The sequence below is a fragment of the Balaenoptera physalus genome (genome assembly GCF_965194825.1).
Source record: "Balaenoptera physalus genome assembly, chromosome: 3".
Classification (NCBI taxonomy): domain Eukaryota; kingdom Metazoa; phylum Chordata; class Mammalia; order Artiodactyla; family Balaenopteridae; genus Balaenoptera; species Balaenoptera physalus.
In genome coordinates this window covers 149,170,608-149,192,963 of record NC_138890.1, presented here as the reverse complement: position 1 = coordinate 149,192,963, position 22,356 = coordinate 149,170,608, and the positions used below count along the sequence as shown (strand labels likewise).

Here is a 22,356-nt window from a genome sequence, read left to right as displayed (position 1 = left end):
TACGCTCTTGTAGCTTATTTATTTTATACATAGTAATTTGTATCTCTTAGCCCGCTACCCTTATCTTAACCCTACCCCTTCTCTCCCCCACTGGTAACCACTAGTCCATTCTCTATAATTTTGAGTCTATTTCTGTTTTGTTATGTTCATTCGTTTTATTTTTTAGATCCTACATACAAGTGATATCATATAATATCTGTCTTTCTCTGACTTATTTCACTAAGCATAATACCCTCTAGGTCCATCCACATTGTTGCAAACGGCAGAATTTCATTCTTTTTTATGGCTGAGTAGTATTCCATTGTATATATATACCACATCTTTATCCATTCACCTGTTGGTGGACACTTAGGTTGCTTCCATACCTTGGCTGTTGTAAATAGTGCTGCTATGAACACTGGTGTGCATGTATCTTTTTGAATTAGTGTTTTCATTTTCTTCCAATATTTTCCCAGCAGCGAAATTCCTGGATCATATGGTAGTTCTATTTTTAGCTTTTTGAGGAACCTCCATACTGTTTTCCATAGTAGCTGTACAAATTTACATTACCATTAACAGTGTACAAAGGTTCCCTTTTCTCCACATCCTCACCAACATTTATTACTTGTTGACTTTTTGATGATAGCCATTCTGAAAGGTGTGAGGTGATATCTCATCGTGGTTTTGATCTGCATTTCTCTGATGATTATTGATGTTGAGCATCTTTTCATGTGCCTGTTGCCCATCTATATACCTTCTTTGGAAAAATGTATATTCAAGTCTTCCGCCCATGTTTTGATTGGGTTGTTTGGGTTTTTTGATATTGAGTTTTGTTTTTTGGTTTTTTTTAATTTTTTATTTATGTATTTATGTATTTATTTATGGCTGTGTTGGGTCTTCGTTTCTGTGCGAGGGCTTTCTCTAGTTGCAGCAAGTGGGGGCCACTCTTCATCGCGGTGTGCGGGCCTCTCACTATCGTGGCCCCTCTTGTTGCGGAGCACAGGCTCCAGACGCGCAGGCTCAGCAATTGTGGCTCACGGGCCTAGTCGCTCCACGGCATGTGGGATCTTCCCAGACCAGGGCTCGAACCCGTGTCCCCTGCACTGGCAGGCAGATTCTCAACCACTGCACCACCAGGGAAGCCCCGATATTGAGTTTTATACATATATATATGTGTATATATATATATATATTTTTTTTTTTTTGGATCTTAACCCCTTATTGGTTATATCATTTACAAATATTTTCTCCCATTCAGTCGGTTGTCTTTTCATTTTGTTGATGGTTTCCTTTGCTGTGCAAAAGCTTTTAAGTTTAATCAGGTCCCATTTATTTACTTCTGCTTTTGTTTCTTTTGCCTTAGGAGACAGATCCAAAACAATATTTCTACGTCTTATGTCAAAGAGTGTTCTGCCTATGTTCTCTTCTAGGATTTCAGTGGTTTCAGGTCCTACATTTAGGTCTTTAATTAAAATCTGAAAATTTTTTTGGAAATTATTTTTTAAATCTATATATCTGTGCATCACTAAAAAGCTCAGAGTACTGTACAGCTATTTTTCGGTATCAACTCCTCTCAGCCCATAACCCTAAAGGTGACCAGGAAAGACAACCATCTCTCACTTTCTAGAGAGGAGAAGGCAAGTCCCAGTGGTGTCTGTTCCACACTAAGCTGAATTCGCTTACAAAGATGCGGAGCAAGCAGAGCTGAAAACCAACCCAGGAGAATGTGTGTCTTTGAACCAAATCATCTCCAAATGCCCTGGGAAGTGCTTGCAGGCTTTGTTTGTGCTGCCAGCAAAAGAGAGACTTTTCACAAAAGGGCTGTTTTTCAAAGAACAACAAACGCTATTTTAAACTTGGGGGTGGGAGATCGTATCTGGACCGTTTACACAAGCGAGTGCTGGCTGACTGACATCTCACCCCAGTGTTTGCCCGTTCCGGCTTCCCAGGAAAGCAAAGGGACCTGCTTCTGATGGCTCTGGAAGTGAGCAACAAATGAGGTCTCCAGCAGTATTTGAACTTTGCAACGTAGGCAGAAACCCTCAACAAGGTCAGGCTGGTGATGTTTGCCACCCAAGTGGTCTTAGGCATTAAAGGGGGTCAGGAAGCTATGGAAGCTTCCCGAGACTTGGGCGCTGTCAGCAGACACAGGACTTAATGGATGCTAACCCCATGCTGTCTGTCTGTGTGTGTGTGTGTGTGTGTGTGTGTGTGTGTGTGTGTGTTGGCCCTATTATTGTTCTAGGACAATGCTGCTTGATTGTAAGAAGCCAACCTCTGGAGTCTGGCTACCTGGGTTTAAAACCTCACTCCACCATAGCTAAGCCCATAAACTCCCCAAGCTTCAGCTTCTATGGGTGTAAAGCAGGGATGGTAACAATGGTCCCTGCACCCCAGGCAGCTGTTGTCAGTGGTCAAGAGGCTGACACACCAGAGCGCCTTAGCGGTCCTGGCAGATGGGACAAGATCCAGCCACACAGGTCATTGCTGCTGCCATGACTGCTTCCCCTCAGAAGTCCAACGAACTCCCCACCAAACAGGAAAGTGTGTCTGACCCTTGCAAGTCCAATAAAAAAAACAGAGGCAACAATACTATCCTGCTCAGGATGTTAGGCTTTAAAAATGTATAATAATAACAACAACAATAATAATAATAACAAATTTTCCATCACAATTCCTCCAGTGCTTTCTATAGCATTATAGAGTTCCATGAAATTCTGAAAGAGAAGCAGCCAGCTGTGACCAGCAAGACAGGACAGGGAAAGGTGCACCCCTATGGTAGGAAATTTTCTCTAAAAGGTCTGTTATTTTTACAACACAGCCCTAAATCTTTCCAGGAAAACACAGTCAAGCTCACTCAGCAGGGGGGTGGAATCACATTTCCCCTTACCTCACCAGAAGTTTCAAACTAACTAAAAACATGGCAGTGACTGCCAGTGGCCGGTTGGAACTTTTTAAAAAAAAATCATTTTCCGTTTTCAGAATCTGAAAAATAGGGATTGAAACAGTGCAGCATTCAGAAGAGACAAAAGAGACAGTTGGGGGGTGGTTCCTAGCTACCTCTAGAGTCTTCACTGCAGCATCTTTAGTGTAAAAGAGATGTGGATCCTCGCCTTTCGGTAAAAAGTAAGGAATCTACACCTTAAGCACTGAAATGCAAGATGCTCCCAGCCCAGATTTCCTCGCAACTCAGCCAAACGGCTTTGCGGAGTTCAGCCGAGTGGGGGAAGGGAAAAGAGAGCAACCAACTTTGCACGCGTCTTACCCCTGAGGTTTTCAAAGGAAATAAAGAAAAGCCACTAACCTTGCCTCCTGTCCGGGAAGAGCACAGGGCCCGGCTGAGGTTGTCTCCCATAGCAAAGGGCCCCCAAGTTCAGGAGCTGAGCCACCACGGAGAGCTTTGCAAGCCAGCTCCTCTGTGCACATGGCATGATTCAGTTGTTGCGGAGAGAAAAGTCAACAAGGTTTAGCTCAAGAAATCAAGTCCTCGCCTGTGGCCGAGCAAGAAGATGCAGGGGTGCATGGTCCCGGAGTGGGGAGGGGGAAGCTGCAAGGTTGCCCACGATCTCCCTTTGCTCTTTTAAGCAGAAAGGGGCTAGTTACCTTTCCGTCCCCTCCCTCCTCCCGAAAGCGGAGTGATTCAGCTGACAGCGTCTGCTTTCCGTGGGGTGCGGAATGGGTCAGAGCGGGAGGGCGCAGCCCACCCCCGATCCCCACCCCTCTGCCTTGGGCGCCAGGCCTCCTCGCAGACAGCTCCGCGCATCTTGCTCCGGGACTCCCACCCCCGCGCTCCGCCGGCCCCGCCCAGAGCCCGGCCAAGCCGGCCAAATAGGGGAGCCCCGGGGAGAGTCACCCTGGGCGGGACTCCGAGTGAGAGGCCCCCCCAGGCCAGCCCCTCATACAGGCGGAAAATGTTGAGCTCAGGAATGGGGCAGAGAGGACCCCATTCCCTGACCCTCCTCAGCTCAGTGCTGCCCCCTTTCCAGCCTTTCCCAGTTCCCGAACTTTTCCTACTATTGCTCTACCGAGACTCCTCAGCAGGTCTCTGCGATTCTCTTCCAGGCCCGGCTAGGGCTTCCATTTGAGAAAGTAACATGCAATTTTTCTCTTTGCCAAGTCACACAAAGGGAAATGGTCTGTTCAGATGCTAGTTCAACCCTGGACAAGTCCCTTCATCTGTACCATGAGGCTATGCATAGGACCAAACAACCATGAGCCACTCTGAGTCTGCAGGTCTCTCTAGTGCTTTTCTAATTTCCTAAGCCTACCTCCACTCACCCAAAAGGAAACCAGGAGAGCAGAGGAAGTAAGTCAGCCCAAGAAGGTGTCAAGGTATTTCTCCAGTTCACCTGCACAGGCTGCCCTTGGAAGGGGAAACCATTCAGAGGCTCAAGCTTTACATCAATGAGCGAATGCTGCAAACTAGGGTGCTTGCCAGGCATCCTGAGAATTTCCTGGAATAATTCAACCAAGGTTTTCACCTCTGGGCTGAAACAGGCCTCCTTATTCCATTCAGGAGGAATTTGGCCCCATATTGGTTCTCCGTGGCTTCCAGCCAACCATATGTGCTCAGTGAGAGGAGGACGGCAGGGTACCAACTCATCCAACCTTGCCCAGGGCCAGTGCAGCCAAGTCAAACAGTGATCCAAGGGCAAGGTGGTACTCACAAGCCTGGGGCGGGTAGTTTGAAGGACTTCAGACTGGATACATACACACCACGACATTTCAAGGGGTAGGTATAAGACTCCTGTTATTGCCATTACAAATTCCCAAAAGTTTGGTGACTCAAAACAACACAGATTTAGTATCTTACAGTTCTGGTGGTCAGAAGTCTGAGATGGGTCTCACTAGGCTAAATCAAGGCATTAGCCCAGCTGCATTCCTTTCTGGAGGCTCTTTCCTTGCCTCTTCCAGGTTCTAGACGCTGCTCACATTCCTTGGCTTATGGCCCTCTTCCCCCATTTTCAAAGCCAGTAAGGGCCAGTTGGGTCTCTTAAGTCGCATCATCCTGACACTATCTCTTTTTCTTCCCTTTTCCATTTATAAGGACCCTTGTGATTACATTAGATCCACCCAGATTATCCAGCTTAATCTTTCTATCTTATAGTCAGCTGATTAGCAACCTTAATTCCATCTGCAACCTTATCCTCTTTGCCATACATTACAGGTTATGTTGTGCTGTCATAGGCCAGTCATAGAACTGCTCTGAGCCTCTTGTCCTGTTACATAAATATTAGGCAAGAAGAGCATAGCTTGAGTCCAAAGGAGATGCAGAGAAGACAGGCATGTCTAGTGAAATGTCATGAAGACCCAACAGAAGGGCAGTTGCAAAGGCATTGAAGAACCACTTTGGGCTAGAACTCTTTGTTTCTTTCCCTTTTCTCCTCTTCCCCTCCCCCTTGCCCTTCTCCTCCTCCTCTTCTTCCTCCTTCTGTTTCTTCTTTTTTTTTTTTTAATTGGAGTATAGTTGCTTTACAATGTTGTGTTAGTTTCTGCTGTACAATGAAGTGAATCAGTTCTTCTTCTTCTCCTTTTAACAGCAAGCAGGGTCTCACCTAAAGGGTGAGAAAGGGAGTTTTCTACTGGCATTTAGTGAGTAAAGGCCAGAGATACTGCTAAACAGCCTACAATGCATAGCATTTCTCTCCACAGCAAAGAATATGCCAATAGTGCTGAGGTTCAGATACCTTTTTCTAGATACATGTATGCTAGTCAGAGCTAGGCTTCTGATACTCAGTTCTTTTATACTTTTTGCCATTGAAAGGACATTCTTTTTTTTTCTTAATTGAAGTCTAGTTGATTTACAATGTTGTGTTTGTTTCAAGTGTACAGCAGAGTGATTCAGTTATACATATATATATATCTATATATATCTATTCTTTTTCAGGGTCTTTTCTCTGCTTTTTTTTTCCCAAGTACTGTGGAAGAGACTCACATAATTGCACCTCCTGGTGCAACTACCAATTCATGTCTCCAATTTCAGCAAGTTTTCAACATGGCTCAGCACATATATGCATCCTGCTATTATTCCAAGACTGAGTTCCTCTTACTCTCTCCAGAATTTATAAAATTTCTCCAAAGCCTGGTGTTACCTCGGGGTAGATGGAAGAATTAATCCTCCTCAACTTTTCCTCTGCTCAATGGGAAAAGGAAACAAATCCTTTTGGTGACCAAGGTTGGTAGCAATAAAAAAGCCAACTGCCTTTCCTGATATGTCCTCTATAGAGAGCACAGCTGTGAAGCAGTGCATAGTCTCCAAAATATCCCATGGCTGATGCAAATATGCTACCATTGAAGAAAAACTACAAACACATGTAAAATCCAACTGTTAAATAAGAGGTAGGAACAGCAAACATTTACCACATGCTGACTATTTACTGGGCATTGCCCTGTATCTGCATTACTTTATTTAATCTTCACAAAAACCTATTAATTAGGCAGGTAATATTATTATCTTTGGTTTGCAGATGAGAAAACAGACACTGAAAGGTTAATAACTGCCTAGGATCACATCACTGTGAATCGGAAAGCTAGGATGAAGCAGTGAAGGTCAGAGAAATGAAAAGACTTAGCCGAGACACTAGGTAGAATCAAATATAGATCTGTCTTACTTACTTGTAATGTCTTCATCCACAAAGAGTGAAGGGACTAAGAATACCAACATATAGACATTATCATAGTGTCTCAGGTAGTGGTTTAGTTCTTATGGTAAAGTGTTTTCCATGTAAAAAAACAAATTGAGACAAAATATCTAAAATGCTTCACAAAGAGTTTCCTCTGTTACATAGGCAAATAAGGCATAAAAAATTCATACTTTCCTCAAAAACCTATAGAAGAACAAGGGATGGCTGAAATTCAAGGAAAATTAGCTCAAGGCATTTTTCACAGCTGTCATTAACACTGGAAAGACAAAAAACTGACATCGGCCAAGAAAACCAAGCCTGACTTGGCCCCAAGTATCACAAATGAACATGCCACAAAAAGAGAAGTAACATCTGTTAATCCTACCCAAATACCACAACCACCACCTCATAACGGCAATCATAGTATCATACTCTATAGTTTACAAAGTTCTTTTCGTAAGCCAAGTCAGAGGATGGAAGGGAGAAAAGTCTTCCTCTGAGGTTTTTGAGTGTAGTTAGACCTTAACTCTGCTTGGAAGTCAAAAAACATTGCCTTCAAAAATCATACATTTTAATATTGTTGTCACAAGTACTATTTTCTTTTAAACCTCTCTGCAGTCCTTGAAAGAAGATGGGGATGGTATTTGTAACCCTCAGGACTGTCAGTTCACTTTTATTTTTCCACCCACTTGTATTCAACGTATAATTGGATCAATAATCAGCACTGCCCACTCGGTACGTTCCCAACACCCAGGGAGTTTGTCTTCCTGGCTCAATTTGAAGACCCTAGAATCTATTCATTGCAGATTTTGTAAAGCTACTTGGCTTTGTATTAAGTGAATGCCATTGGATCATTCATCAGACATTGTAAATAATCCATTTGATTAAAGAAACACTGTCATGCCAATGCCCCTTTGAAAGCCATGGCTGGGAAGGCTATGGATCCCTGATTATTAAAACATACTATTGGCTGAAAGAAAACAGCACATCTCAGAAAAAAAATGTGTAGCAGTTGGATCAAAATGTTGCAGCAAATTGAAACTAACATCAGTTTGGGATCAACTTAAGCCTAATCAGAATGAAATGTAACCAGGGTTTACTAGGGTTGGTGGAAGGAAATCCACATGGGTGGGCTGCCAGAGGGAGCCCAGGTGGGGTGAGGGGGGATAGGGCCTGTTGAAAGGGGTCAGAGCCTCAGCAATGTAAAAAAGACATCCGTGTAGGACAGCTGCCCAATGCATTGTATCAGAGCCAGAGCAGAGTGAGAAGTGCACCCACCTAAGAGGGGATGTCCCAGCAGGGTGCTGAAATACTGGCAGGGTAAGGAGGTGTGGGGTGATGGTGGCAACTGAGGCAGTGACTGGAGGTTGGTTACATACAGGGGGATTGATCAAATAAGTTAACACAGCAAGGATAATGGGAGTCAAGCTTCTCACTGCCAGTGAAGAGAAGTACCAGTCAGAAAAGAGAAAAACGTAAAATGAACTCTGTGATGTTGTATTGTAACTGAATCCATAGTTGGAACCCATAGTTGTTGATGTATGTATCGATGTATACAGAAATAAAGATATAAATGTGCATAAGTGTTAGGTATATGTGTGTATGCCTACATATATTCCCTAGGCCTGTCCGTTTGAGTATGTTGGAGCAACAACACCCCAAAAACAATGAACACATCTGACACTCAGATCTTGGATTCTAAATACCATTCTCCTCTAAAGGAACTAGGACTCCTTAAAGAAATGGCTTAGAGAAAACAAAAGATGAGCCTGTCATTTTATTGCTCAAAAAACAAAAAGACAAACAAAAAAACAACAAAAAAAGCCAACAACAACAAAGAAAGACTCAAAGAAAGTTGAGAGCACATCGAAAGGAGAGAGGAGCTAGCATGAAAGAGCACCCACTAGCCAAATCTAGGAAAGTTTAAGCAAAAATACACAATAGTAACAAATTATTAGACATATAATAAAATAAGAACCATGAATCCAAACTGATACAAATAGATAAATGAATAGAAAGGTCGATGACGGACGGAATCTTTATATAATTTTAAAGTACCTCCTCCCAAATATTTATTAATTATAAAGTACTCAAAAGAGTAGAGTGAGGAAGCCAAACAGGTATCACCTTAATCGAGTTAACAAAGTAAACAGAATCAGTGAGGTGGAAAATCAAAACTGCACACTCCCTGATAGGCTTCAGTGAGAACAACATCACTTGTGTGAAACCTCTGCCAGAGATATGTAGCCTGAATCTAACAATGCGGAAACATCAGACAAACCAAAATTGAGGGACATTCTAAAAAATAGCTGGCTTTTTATCTTCAAAAGGCCATGAAAATCAAAAGAAAACTGGAAAACTCTTCTAGATTGAAGGAAACCAAAGAGATATGACAACTAAATGCAACACATGATTCTGAATAGGATCCTTTTGTTACAAAAGACATTGTTGGATCAATTAGTGAAACTTGAAAGGGGACAGAGGATTGGATAGTAGTACTGTTTCACTTAATTTCCTGATTGTGATTGTTGTGGTTTTGTAGAAGAATGTCCTTGTTTGTTAGAGGTATATACCTTAAAGTATCAATATTTGAAGGTGATGAGACATCTAGTTGACAACTTAAATAATTTAGAACACAAAATGTTTTCTGCTCTTTTTTTAACTTCACTTCCAACTTTTCTGTAAGTTTGAGATTGTTTCTAAATAAAAAACATCAAATGTAACAATCTGTTCTCATTCTTTAAAATAATTTAACACTTGGTGGAGATGCTATAGAATTGGAAATTAGAGAAGCCTAATAATGAGAGGTTAGTAGTCAACTAAGTGCCCATGTATGGTAGTCTCTGAGCACCCATGCTGACAGCTGTGGATGTTACCATTGTCAGACTGGTCCTATGTGGGTCCTGAACCACATGGGCACCAGTCCTTTTCTATCACTCTGCCTTAAAGATTAAGCCTGAATTAAAGAATAGTGTGCTCATTGTTCCCAAAGAGAAGAAGAAATTAGGGATGGAATGTATCAGGGAACCTTTGAATACTACTACCTTACCTAAAAGAGAATACTTCATTTATTCATTCAACAAATATTTATTGATTGCCTACTATGTCCAGGCATTGAGATTATAGCAATGAAGGAAATAGAGACTCTTTCCTCATGCTTGAATATGTCTTAGTTTGGGGTTGTGGGAATCAGGGGTAAAGGAAATAAATAAACAAACAAATATATATTATGTAAGATAGTGGTAAGAGCAGCAGAGAATAATAAGCAGGCTAAGGAGGACAGTGAGAGACTGAGAGGGGTGGGTTTCTAGTCTATATAAGGGGGCCAAAAATGGCCTCCCTACTAAGATGATATTAACAGAAACCTGAAAAAAATAAGACTCTGAGGAAAATAGCTGTCTTGGAGAAGAATATTCCAGGCCAAGGAAACAGTAATAGCAAAGATCCTCAATTGGGAAGAAATATGCTAGGAGGACATGGAAAATTGAGGAGTGTGGTGTGGCTGGAGTATGTGGGCAAGGGGAGAGTGGTGGGAGGGGAAGAGAGGGGAAAGTATGAAGGTCCCTAGTGGGGACTTTAAATTTTACCCTGAGCAATTTAAGAAGCCATTGCTGGTTTTGAATAGAGAAGTGACTTAGGATTTACAAGGATCTCTTTGGTTGCTGGGTTGAGAATGACTGTAGGGAGGGAAAGGCAGGAGCACAGAGAGCAGTTAGGAGGTTATTGAATTAACTCTGGTAAGAGATAATGGTGGGTTACATCAGGTGGTAGCAAAAGACATGGTGAGAATTACTCAGATTCTGGATTTACTTTGAAGGTAGAGCCAACAACACTTTCTAATGAATTGGATGTATGGTATAACAGAAAGAAAGAACTCAAGGATGATTACAAGGTTCAGAATTGCCAATAATTGAGATGAGGAAGATGGAAGGTAGAATAGGTTTGATAAGGGTGGGGAAATCAGAAGCTCAGTTGGAGACATGCTAAGATGTCTCTTAGACATTTGAAATGAAATGTCAACAAGGTCATTGGATATACAAGTCTAGAGTTCAGAGAGGTTCCGATTGAAGGTGTACGTATGGACATCATCATAGGTATATGGATGATATTGACAGCCATGAAATAGAATGAGTGAATGTAGCAGAGAAGAAAAGAGACATGAGGACTGTACTCTGGGTACTGTAGACTAAATATTTGTGTCTTCCCAAAATTCATATGGTGAAATTCTAACCCCCAATGTGATGGCATTAGGAGGTGGAGTCTTTGGGAAGTGATTAGGTCATGAGAGTGGAGCCTTCTTGAATGGGATTAGCGGCCTTATAAAAGAGAACCCGGAGAGGCCCCTCACCCATCCACAATGTGAGGACACAGCAAGAGATGGCTGTCTCTGAACCAGGAAGCATGTCTCACCAGACACTGAATGTTCCATTGCCTTGACCTTGGACTTCCCAAGCTCCAGAATTGTGAGAAATAAATATCTCTTATTTATAAGCTACCCAGTCTATGGTATGTTTGTTACAGCAGCCCTGATGGATTAAGACATTGGTGGGGGGATGAAATAAAGAGGAATCAGCAAAGAAGACTGAGGGGTGGCCAACAAGGTAAGAAGAGAATCAGGAAAGTGTGGTATCTTCGAAATCAAGATACCACAGTGATTCACTAGCTCGAACTGGAGGTAAGGACAGGAGAGGAGTTCTTGCTCTCTTTACCCACCTGTGTGGAAGAAAAAAATGGAAGAAAGAGACCAAAGACTGAGTTTGTTCAGTTAAGAAACAATAACTCCACCCACTGATATTGGTTGGCCAAAAAGTCCGTAACATCGTATGGAAAAACCTGAACGAACTTTTTGGCCAACCCAATAACTGTAGCTCAGTCAATGTCCTTGAAACTTGACCAAATTAGAAATTCTGTCATGGAGAGTGGTGTCAGGAAGGGATGGGAGTACCAAGGAATGTCCACAACCCTAGCCCACCTCACTCTTTATATTCTCTGAACATGCTGAGCTCAACCAGAGCCTACGAGTAGACTGGGCTGAGGTTCTCGTCAGAGACCAGCTAAGTGTCAGTATTTATCACTGTTCTTTGATCTCTTCCTGGGATCATTGAGAGCAGAACATCAACTGTGTCCTTAAGAAACTTTGAAGTGAGTAAATGACATTAGTTCAGGTAGCAATAAGGATATATAGTAATAGTACCCACTCTTTTTTTTTGTTGCTTTATTGAGGTATGACTGACATAAAATAAACTGAACATGTTTAAAGTGTACCGTTTCATGTGTTTGTACATACACACTTGTGAAACCATCACCACAATAAAATTTGACATATACATGTGTGTGCAGGCCTGTGTGTGTATGTGTCAGACCCGAAGTTTTCTCCTGCTCCTTTGTAATCCTTTCCTCCTGTCCCTACTTGCATCACCCCCAACCACAGGAAGCCACTGCCCTGCTTTCCATCACTGGAGATTAGCATTTTCTAAAATTTTACATAATGGAGTCATATAGTATGTACTCAGTTTTATCTGTCTTCTTCATTCACTCAGCATAATTATTTGTATGTTTTGTGTGCCAATACTCTGCTCCTTTTTATTTCTGCATAGTATTCCATCGTATGGATCTACCACAATTAGTCTATTCATTCACTTTGTTATTCATTTATCTGCTAACCACTGGAAAAATGTTGGAGATAAAGCTTGGTCATGGGCACCTCATCTAAACTCAGGCAGATGTGTGCATACCACTAGTTCATGTTAGAGATCTTTCCTCAACATTTATGAAGGTCCCTAATTGCTCAAAAAAACTTTAGTTCCATGGACAGTATATATTTCTCCTCAGGATGAAGTGCTTTAAAAGATACACATCAAAATAATGAAAAATCATCTTTGAAGTTGACCCTGGATTAAGATAAAAGATCTCTCGATGGTGTTGTAGAGATAAACTCCCCTGCCAGACCCAAGGGGAGGTTATCTTCACAGCCATGGGATGAGTCTTTGTAGCAGTTTGATTCTCCAGAGCACGGATAGCCAGACTCAGTGCTCTCGCGAGGCCTAGGGGATGGCTGGCAGAGGGCAAGATGCCCTGCTAACACCTGTATCCACCTTGGCTATTCTCTCCAAATGGTGCTGCCAGGGTTGCCTCCTTGGCAACGAGAAGGCCTCCTTTGTTGCTTCATAGCCCTCTGAGTGTTGCTGATAACGCAGACTCACACTATTAGTTACTTGCTTTGCTGTCCTACTAAATCTGTACCAAGTCTCCTGAGAGGTCCCCAAGAGCAAAGGGCTGTATTGATTCAATCACTGCTTCCTGCAGTGGCCGTGATCAGATTAAGGTGCTGCGATTCATCTTTTGAAGGGGAGAGAGGTGATATGTGTATTGATAGGCGGATGGAGCCTTTGAAACCCAGTGTGAGAAAATTCAGTGCACAGGCTATGTTTATTGAACATGTGGCTTAGTGTGTAAGGCAGGCAGAAGTCTATGAAAGACTTATAGAAAGAAGTGATGTTATCATGTGGTGAATTAAAAAGTGACAACTGGAGCTGCATTTCCTGCAGTGAGATTCAGGTTAATGAATTTTATGACTGGTTATGATTGATTTTCCACTTGATTATAAACTGAAGGTACAGACTATGTTTTATTTCTGCATTTCCCTCAAATATAAAAATGGTAAATGAATATTTGATCGGAGGATGGCTGTGTGGGTGGGTGACTTACTGGAGAATATTCTGGGGAATGATCTGCCTTGACGCCCATGGAAACACCCCTCTGTTAAGAGTTGGCTTCCTCTCCTCAGTCCCACCTGACCTTGGGAAATCGATTCTGGTCTTAGTATTAGACTATCCTCTCCTCTCTTTGCCCTCAGGAATAAGTACTCTCTTGTGCGTATTCACTAAAAGCAAACGTAACAATAGAAATCACCAGTCACTGCAGCAAGGAGAGGTTTGTTAGCACTGATACTTGTTACAACAGAACACAATATGTACCTCAGCAGAAGGTGGGGCATCGGCCACTGCTCAGGGGACTGTGGCAGCGCTCTGAGCACCCCCTCTCTGTCACTTCTGCACGTGGTCCTGGCTCCAGCATCTAATCTTGCCACATAGACAAGAAAGAAGAACCCCTGGCTGGCGCTCTGCTGGTGAGGATTTGGAAAGTGAAACCAAAATCCCAGGTCCACAGGCAAATTTTTACTAGGGAGCAGGGGATACAATATCTACAATTTACTTCAAAATATTTTTTATCAATAATATTGGTATGTATTACTTTTAATGTACACCCTAGAAAAACGTTATGAACCTTGAGAAGGGTTAGGTAATATTCAATCAAGAGTTCACACTGGGACTTCCCTGGTAGCACAGTGGTTAAGAATCTGCCTGCCAATGCAGGGGACATGGGTTCGATCCCTGGTCCAGGAAGATCCCACATGTTGTGGAGCAACTAAGCCTGTGCGCCACAACTACTGAGCCTGCGCTCTAGAGCCCGCGGGCCACAACTACTGAGCCCACGTGCCACAATTACTGAAGCCTGCATGCCTAGAGCCCGTGCTCCGCAACAAGAGAAGCCACCGCAGTGAGAAGCCCGCGCACCGCAACGAAGAGTAGTCCCCACTCGCCACAACCAGAGAAAGCCCGCCCACAGCAACGAAGACCCAATGCAACCAAGATAAATAAATAAATAAACAAATTTATTTAAAAAAAAAGAAAGCTCACACTACAAGTCAGCAATTAAAAGTACTTCAACTATCTGTATCTCTGATAAATGCCAGATGTTTTAAAACTAGAATCCTGAAGATATGTGGCTTGAGGAGGATATTGTAGAGATACTCCCAACCTTATACAAACAGGATGTAATACCTAGCAAAAGGGATTTCCAGTTTCAATCTTGATGGGGTAACAGAAATGCAATTTTCCCTTTTGGTGTAAATGACTAAAAATGTAATGGGCAAAATATATGAAACCATGGTTTCAGACACTACAGCAAGCAACACAGGACTACAATCCCTGAAAGTAGGCAAACAAGTGCTGCAAGCCCAGCAATTACCCAGATTACTGCCTAGAGAGAGTTTCCAGGCTGCAGTGCAGGGAGGGGGAGCCCAAACAGCTTAATGGTCTCTCTGAATTGAGGATGCAGTTAGGAATTTGAGGAAGCCAAAGTAGCTAACAGTTTGCAGGACAGATTATGGAAGAGGAGAAACATGCACAGAGAGGTCTGCTGCATGTAGAGAGAGTTTCAGAAATGTGTAGCAGATTCCCTGCAAGCCTTTAACTGAGTACTTCTCAGCCCATGCATGGGAATAAACTATCTGAAGCAGGAGGAAAAATTAAAAAAAAAAAGAAAACACTGTAAAGATTCAGGTGGAACAACTCCAGTGATTACACAGTGCTAGAAATAGTTTGCTTTCCCACCAGTCAAATTGGAAAATAGTCTTACAATACACAAGGCATCAGAAGGATGTTGCCTCAAGAGTGGAGGCAACAAGCTGGAATAAATGTTGTCCTGGTCTCACTTAGCAAAACTTAAAAGCAAGCCTTCATGGGATTAACATATACACACTGCTACATAAAAAATAGATAACCAGCAAGGACCTGCTGTATAGCACAGGGAACTATACCCAATATTTTGTAATAGACTATAAGGGAAAAGAATCTGAAAAAACAGAAATATATATATATATATAAAATGATTTCAATAAGTGATGCTGGAAGAACTGTATAACTGCATGAAAAAAATTAACTTTGACCCTGAAATCACAACATATAAAAAAATTAACTTGAAAGACATCATATTTCTCTTTCAAGTGAAATTTAAGAGCTAAATATATTGAATTTTAGAAGAAAACTTGGGAGAAATCCTTACTTAACTTGGGTTTGGCAAAGATCTCTTAAATAAAACCCCAAAGCACAAACTCTAAAAGAAAAGAAATCAATTAATTGGCCTTCATCAAAAAACACTGTGATGAAGATAAAAAGGTAAGTCATGGACAAGGAGAAAATATTTACAAAACATATATCTGAAAAATGGCGTGTCTCTTAAATATATAAAGATCTCTTAAAACTCAGTAAGAAAAAGACAAACAACCAATAAAAATAGGTGAAATATTTAAATGGGCACTTCACAAAAGATAGCTAATAAGCCCATGAAAAGATTATTAACATCATTTTTCATTAGGGAAATGCAATTTGAAACTACAAGATATAATAAAAAATGGGCAGAAGACGTAAATAGACATTTCTCCAAAGAAGACATACAGATGGCCAACAGACACATGAAAACATGCTCAACATCACTAATTATTAGAGAAATGCAAATCAAAACTACAATGAGGAGACAACTCGGCGCTCCTTCCATTAGCTTGGCGTCTACCGCAGACACGACTGCATGCCTGGGGTATCCTGATCCACCTGCGCGTGAGCGCCTTCCACTTCCAGGTGTAAATAGAGACCAGGTGGAGGGAGATTGCAGACTGCAAGAGGAATGACTGTAAGGAGGAGGGAAATTTGGACACAGATACCCAGGAGGAATGCCATGTGACTACTGAGGCAGAGAGTGGAGTTATTCTGCCTCAAGCCAAGGAATGCCAAGGATTGCTGGCCAGCAGCAGAGGCCAGAAGAAAGCCATGGAACTGACAGGGTCTTGGTACTCTGGCCAGGTGTCAGGCCTGTGCCTCTGAGGTGAGAAAGCCGAGTTCAGGACATTGGTCCACCAGAGACCTCCCGGCTCCACGTAATATCAAACGGTGAAAGGTCTCCCAGAGATCTCCAGCTCAACGCTAAGAGCCAGCCCCACCCAGTGACCAGTAAGCTACAGTGCGGGACACCCTATGTCAAACAACTAGCAAGACAGGTACACAACCCTACCCATTAGCAGAGAGACTGCCTAAAATCATAATAAGTTCACAGACACCCCAAAACACACCACAAGATGTGGTGCTGCCCACCAGAAAGACAAGATCCAGGCTCATCCACCAGAACACAGACACCAGTCCCCTCCACCAGGAAGCCTACAGAACCCACTGAACCAACCTTAGCCACTAGTGGCAGACACCAAAAACAACGGGAACTACAAACCTGAAGCCTGCGAAAAGGAGACCCCAAACACAGTAAGTTGAGCAAAATGAGAAGACAGAGAAACACACAGCAGATGAAGGAGCAAGGTAAAAAGCCACCAGACCAAACAAATGAAGAGGAAATAGGCAGTCTACCTGAAAAAGATTTCAGAATAATGACAGTAAAGATGATCCAAAATCTTGGAAATAGAATGGAGAAAATAAAAGAAACGTTTAACAAGGACCTAGAAAAACTAAAGAGCAAACAAACAATGATGAACAACACAATAAATGAAATTTAAAATTCTCTAGAAGGAATCAATAGCAGAATAACTGAGGCAGAAGAACGGATAAATGACCTGGAAGATAAAATATTGGAAATAACTACAGCAGAACAGAATAAAGAAAAAAGAATGGAAAGAATTCAGGACAGTCTCTGAGACCTCTGGGACAACATTAAATGCACCAGCATTCGAATTATAGGGGTCCCAGAAGAAAAAGAGAAAAAGAAAGGGACTGAGAAAATATTTGAAGAGATTATAGTTGAAAACTTCCCTAATATGGGAAAGGAAATAATCAATCAAGTCCAGGAAGCACAGAGAGTCCCATACAGGATAACTCCAAGGACAAACACGCCAAGACACATATTAATCAAACTATCGAAAATTAAATACAAAGAAAAAATATTAAAAGCAGCAAAGGAAAACAACAAATAACATACAAGGGAATCCCCATGAGGTTAACAGCTAATCTTTCAGCAGAAACTCTGCAAGCCAGAAGGGAGTGGCAGGATATATTTAAAGAGATGAAAGGGAAAAATCTACAGCCAAGATTACTCTACCCAGCAAGGATCTCATTCAGATTCAATGGAGAAATTAAAACCCTTACAAACAAGCAAAAGCTAAGAGAATTCAGCACCACCAAACCAGCTTAACAACAAATGATAAAGGAACTTCACTAGGCAGGAAACACAACAGAAGGAAAAGACCTACAATAAGAAACACAAAACAATTAAGAAAATGATAATAGGAACATACATATGAATAACTACCTTAAATGTAAATGGATTAAATGCTCCAACCAAAAGACATAGACTGGCTAAATGGATAAAAAACAAGACCTGAATATATGTTGTCTACAAGAGACCAACTTCAGACTTAGGGACACATACAGACTGAAAGTGAGAGGATGGAAAATGTTATTCCATGCAAATGGAAATCAAAGAAAGCTGGAGTAGCAACTGTCATATCAGACAAAATAGACTTTAAAATAAAGACTGTTACAAGAGACAAAGAAGGACACTACATAATGATCAAGGGATCAATCCAAGAAGAAGATATAATAATTGTAAATATTTATGTACCCAACATAGGAGCACCTAAATACATAAGGCAAATGCTAAGAGCCATAAAAGGGGAAATCGACAGCAACACAATCATAGTAGGGGATTTTAACACCCCACTTTCACCAATGGACAGATCATCCAAAATGAAAATAAATAAGGAAACACAAGCTTTAAATGATACATTAAACAAGATGGACTTAATTGATATTTATAGGACATTCCAACCAAAAACAACAGAACACACTTTCTTCTCAAGTGCTCATGGAACATTCTCCAGGATAGGTCATATCTTGGGTCACAAATCAAGCCTTGGTAAATTTAAGAAAATTGAAATCATATCAAGTTTTTGGACCACAGCGCTATGAGACTAGATACCAATTACAGGAAACAATCTGTAAAAAATAAAAACACATGGAGGCTAAACAATACACTACTAAATAACCAAGAGACCACTGAAGAAATCAAAGAGGAAATCAAAAAATAACTAGAAATGAATGACAATGAAAACACGACAACCCAAAACCTATGGGATGCAGCAAAAGCAGTTCTAAGAGGGAAGTTTATAGCAATACAATCCTACCTCAAGAAACAAGAAAGAGCTCAAATAAACAACCTAACATTACACCTAAAGCAATTAGAGAAAGAAGAACAAAAAAACCTAAAATTAGAAGAAGGAAAGAAATCATAAAGATCAGAGCAGAAATAATGAAAAAGAAATGAAAAAGAAGGAAACAATAGCAAAGATCAATAAAATAAAAGCTGGTTCTTTGAGAAGATAAACAAAATTGATAAACTGTTAGCCAGACTCATCAAGAAAAAAAGGGAGAAGACTCAAATCAATAGAATTAGAAATGAAAAAGGAGAAGTAACCACTGACACTGCAGAAATACAAAGGCTCATGAGAGATTACTACAAGCGACTCTATGCCAATAAAATGGACAACCTGGAAGAAATGGACAAATGCTTAGAAAAGCACAACCTTCCAAGACTGAACCAGGAAGAAATAGCAAATATAAACAGACCAATCACAAGCACTGAAATTGAGACTGTGATTAAAAATCTTCCAACAAACAAAAGCCCAGGACCAGATGGCTTCACAAGTGAATTCTATCAAACATTTAGAGAAGAGATAACACCTATCCTTCTCAAACTCTTCTGAAATATAGCAGAGAGAGAAACACTCTCAAACTCATTCTACAAGACCACCATCACCCTGATACCAAAACCAGACAAAGATGTCACAAAGAAAGAAAACTGCAGGCCAATATCACTGATGAACATAGATGCAAAAATCCTCAACAAAATATTAGCAAACAGAATCCAACAGCCCATTAAAAGGGTCATACACCATGATCAAGTTGAGTTTATCCCAGGAATGCAAGGATTCTTCAATATATGCAAATCAATCAATGTGATAAACCATATTAACACACTGAAGGAGAAAACCATATGATCATCTTAATAGATGCAGAAAAAGCGTTTCACAAAATTCAACACCCAGTTATGATAAAAACCCTGCAGAAAGTAGGCATAGAGGGAACTTACCTCAACATAATAAAGGCCATATATGACAAACCCACAGCCAACATCGTTCTCAATGGTGAAAAACTGAAACCATTTCCTCTAAGATCAGGAATAAGACAAGGTTGTCCACTCTCACCACTATTATTCAACAGAGTTTTGGAAGTGTTAGCCACAGCAATCAGAGAAGACAAAGAAATAAAAGGAATCCAAATTGGAAAAGAAGAAGTAAAGCTGCCACTGTTGGCAGATGACGTGATACTATACATAGAGAATCCTAAAGACGTTACCAGAAAACTACTAGAGCTAATCAATGAATTTGGTAAGGTAGCAGGATACAAAATTAATGCACAGAAATCTCTTGCATTCCTATACACTAATGATGAAAAATCTGAAAGAGAAATTAAGGAAACACTCCCATTTACCACTGCAACAAAAAGAATAAAATACCTAGGAATAAACCTACCTAAGGAAACAAAAGACCTGTATGCAGAAAACTATAAGACACTGATGAAAGAAATTAAAGATGATATAAACAGATGGAGAGATATACCATGTTCTTGGATTGGAAGAATCAACATTGTGAAAATGACTATACTACCCAAAGCAATCTACAGAGTCAATGCAATCCCTATCCAACTACGAACGGCATTTTTCACAGAACTAGAACAAAAAATTTCACAATTTGTATGGAAACATAAAAGACCCCAAATAGCCAAAACAATCTTGAGAAAGAAAAATTGAGCTGGAAGAATCAGGCTCCTGGACTTCAGATTATACTACAAAGCTACAGTAATCAAGACAGTATGGTACTGGCACAAAAACAGAAATATAGATCAATGCAACAGGATAGAAAGCCCAGAGATAAACCCAAGCACATATGGTCACCTTATCTTTGATAAAGGAGGCAAGCATATACAGTGGAGAAAAGACAGCCTCTTCAATAAGTGGTGCTGGGAAAACTGGACAGCTACATGTAAAAGAATGAAATTAGAACACTCCTTAACACCATACACAAAAATAAACTCCAAATGGATTAAAGACCTAAATGTAAGGCCAGACACCATAAAACTCTTAGAGGAAAACATAGGCAGAACGCTCTATGACATAAATCACAGCAAGATCCTTTTTGATCCACCTCCTAGAGTAATGGAAATAAAAACAAAAATAAACAAATGGGACCTAATGAAACTTAAAAGCTTTTGCACAGCAAAAGAAACCATAAACAAGACCAAAAGACAACCCTCAGAATGGGAGAAAATATTTGCAAATGAAGCAACTGACAAAGGATTAATCTCCAAAATTTATAGGCAGCTCATGCAGCTCAATATCAAAAAAATAAAAAACCCAATCCAAAAATGGGCAGAAGACCTAAATAGACATTTCTCCAAAGAAGATATACAGATTGCCAATAAACACATGAAAGGATGCTCAACATCATTAATCATTAGAGAAATGCAAATCAAAACTACAATGAGATATCATCTCACACTGGTCAGAATGGCCGTCCTCCAAACCTCTAGAAACAATGAATGCTGGAGAGGGTGTGGAGAAAAGGGAACACTCTTGCACTATTCGTGGGATTGTAAATAGATACAGCCACTATGGAGAACACTATGGAGGTTCCTTGAAAAACTAAAAATAGAACTACCATATGACCCAGCAACCCCACTACTGGGCATATACTCTGAGAAAACCATAATTCAAAAAAAGTCATGTACCAAAATGTTCATTGCAGCTGTATTTACAATACCCAGGACATGGAAGCAACCTAAGTGTCCATCAACAGATGAATGGATAAAGAAGACGTGGCACATATATACAATGGAATATTACTCAGACATAAAAACAAATGAAATTGAGTTATTTATAGTGAGGTGGATGGACCTAGAGTCTGTCACACAGAGTGAAGTAAGTCAGAAAGAGAAAAATAAATACCGTATGCTAACACATATATATGGAATCTAAAAAAAAACAAAAAGGTCATGAAGAACCTAGGGGCAAGACGGGAGTAAAGACACAGACCTACTAGAGAATGGACTTGAGGATATGGGGAGGGGAAAGGGTAAGCTGTGACAAAGTGAGAGAGTGGCATGGACATATATACACTACCAAATGTAAAATAGATAGCTAGTGGGAAGCAGTCGCATAGCACAGGGAGATCAGCTCGGTGCTTTGTGACCACCTAGAGGGGTGGGATAGGGAGGGTGGGAGGGAGGCTCAAGAGGGAGGGGACATGGGGATATGTGTATGCGTATGGCTGATTTGCTTTGCTGTGCAACAGAAACTAACAGTATTGTGAAGCAATTATACTCCAATAAAGATGTTAAAAAAAAAAAAAAAGATGAAGAGACAACCCTCAGAATGGGAGAACATATTTGCAAGTGAAGCAACTGAGAAAGGATTAATCTCCAAAATTTACAAGCAGCTCATGCAACTCAATATCAAAAAAAAAATACCCAATCCAAAAATGGGCAGAAGACCCAAATAGACATTTCTCCAAAGATGACATATAGATCGCCAACAAACACATGAAAGGATGCTCAACATCACTAATCATTAGAAAAATGCAAACAAAAACTACAGTGAGGTGTCACCTCACACCAGTCAGAATGGCCATCATCAAAAAATCTACAAACAATAAGTGCTGGGGAGGGTGTGGAGAAAAGGGAACACTCTTGCACTGTTGGTGGGAATGTAAATTGATACAGCCACTATGGAGAACAGTATGGAGGTTCCTTAAAAAACTAAAAATAGAACTACCATGTGACCCAGCAATCCCACTACTGACCATATACCCTGAGAAAACCGTAATTCAAAAAGAGTCTTGGTCCTCGGGAAGATGGCGGAA

At 40.8% G+C, this 22,356-nt stretch overlaps 1 protein-coding gene across 1 annotated transcript in view; it reads right to left on the bottom strand.

Annotated features, from left to right (window-relative positions):
- The window catches only part of ADAMTS12 (ADAM metallopeptidase with thrombospondin type 1 motif 12), a 405,596-nt gene extending 401,876 nt beyond the window's left edge, over nucleotides 1-3,720 (bottom strand). Inside the window, 1 exon segment of the mRNA XM_082453678.1 lies at nucleotides 3,284-3,720. Coding sequence (XP_082309804.1) covers nucleotides 3,284-3,410 — 127 coding nt within the window. The 5' untranslated portion in view covers nucleotides 3,411-3,720.
- Nucleotides 3,721-22,356: the final 18,636 nt, after the last annotated feature.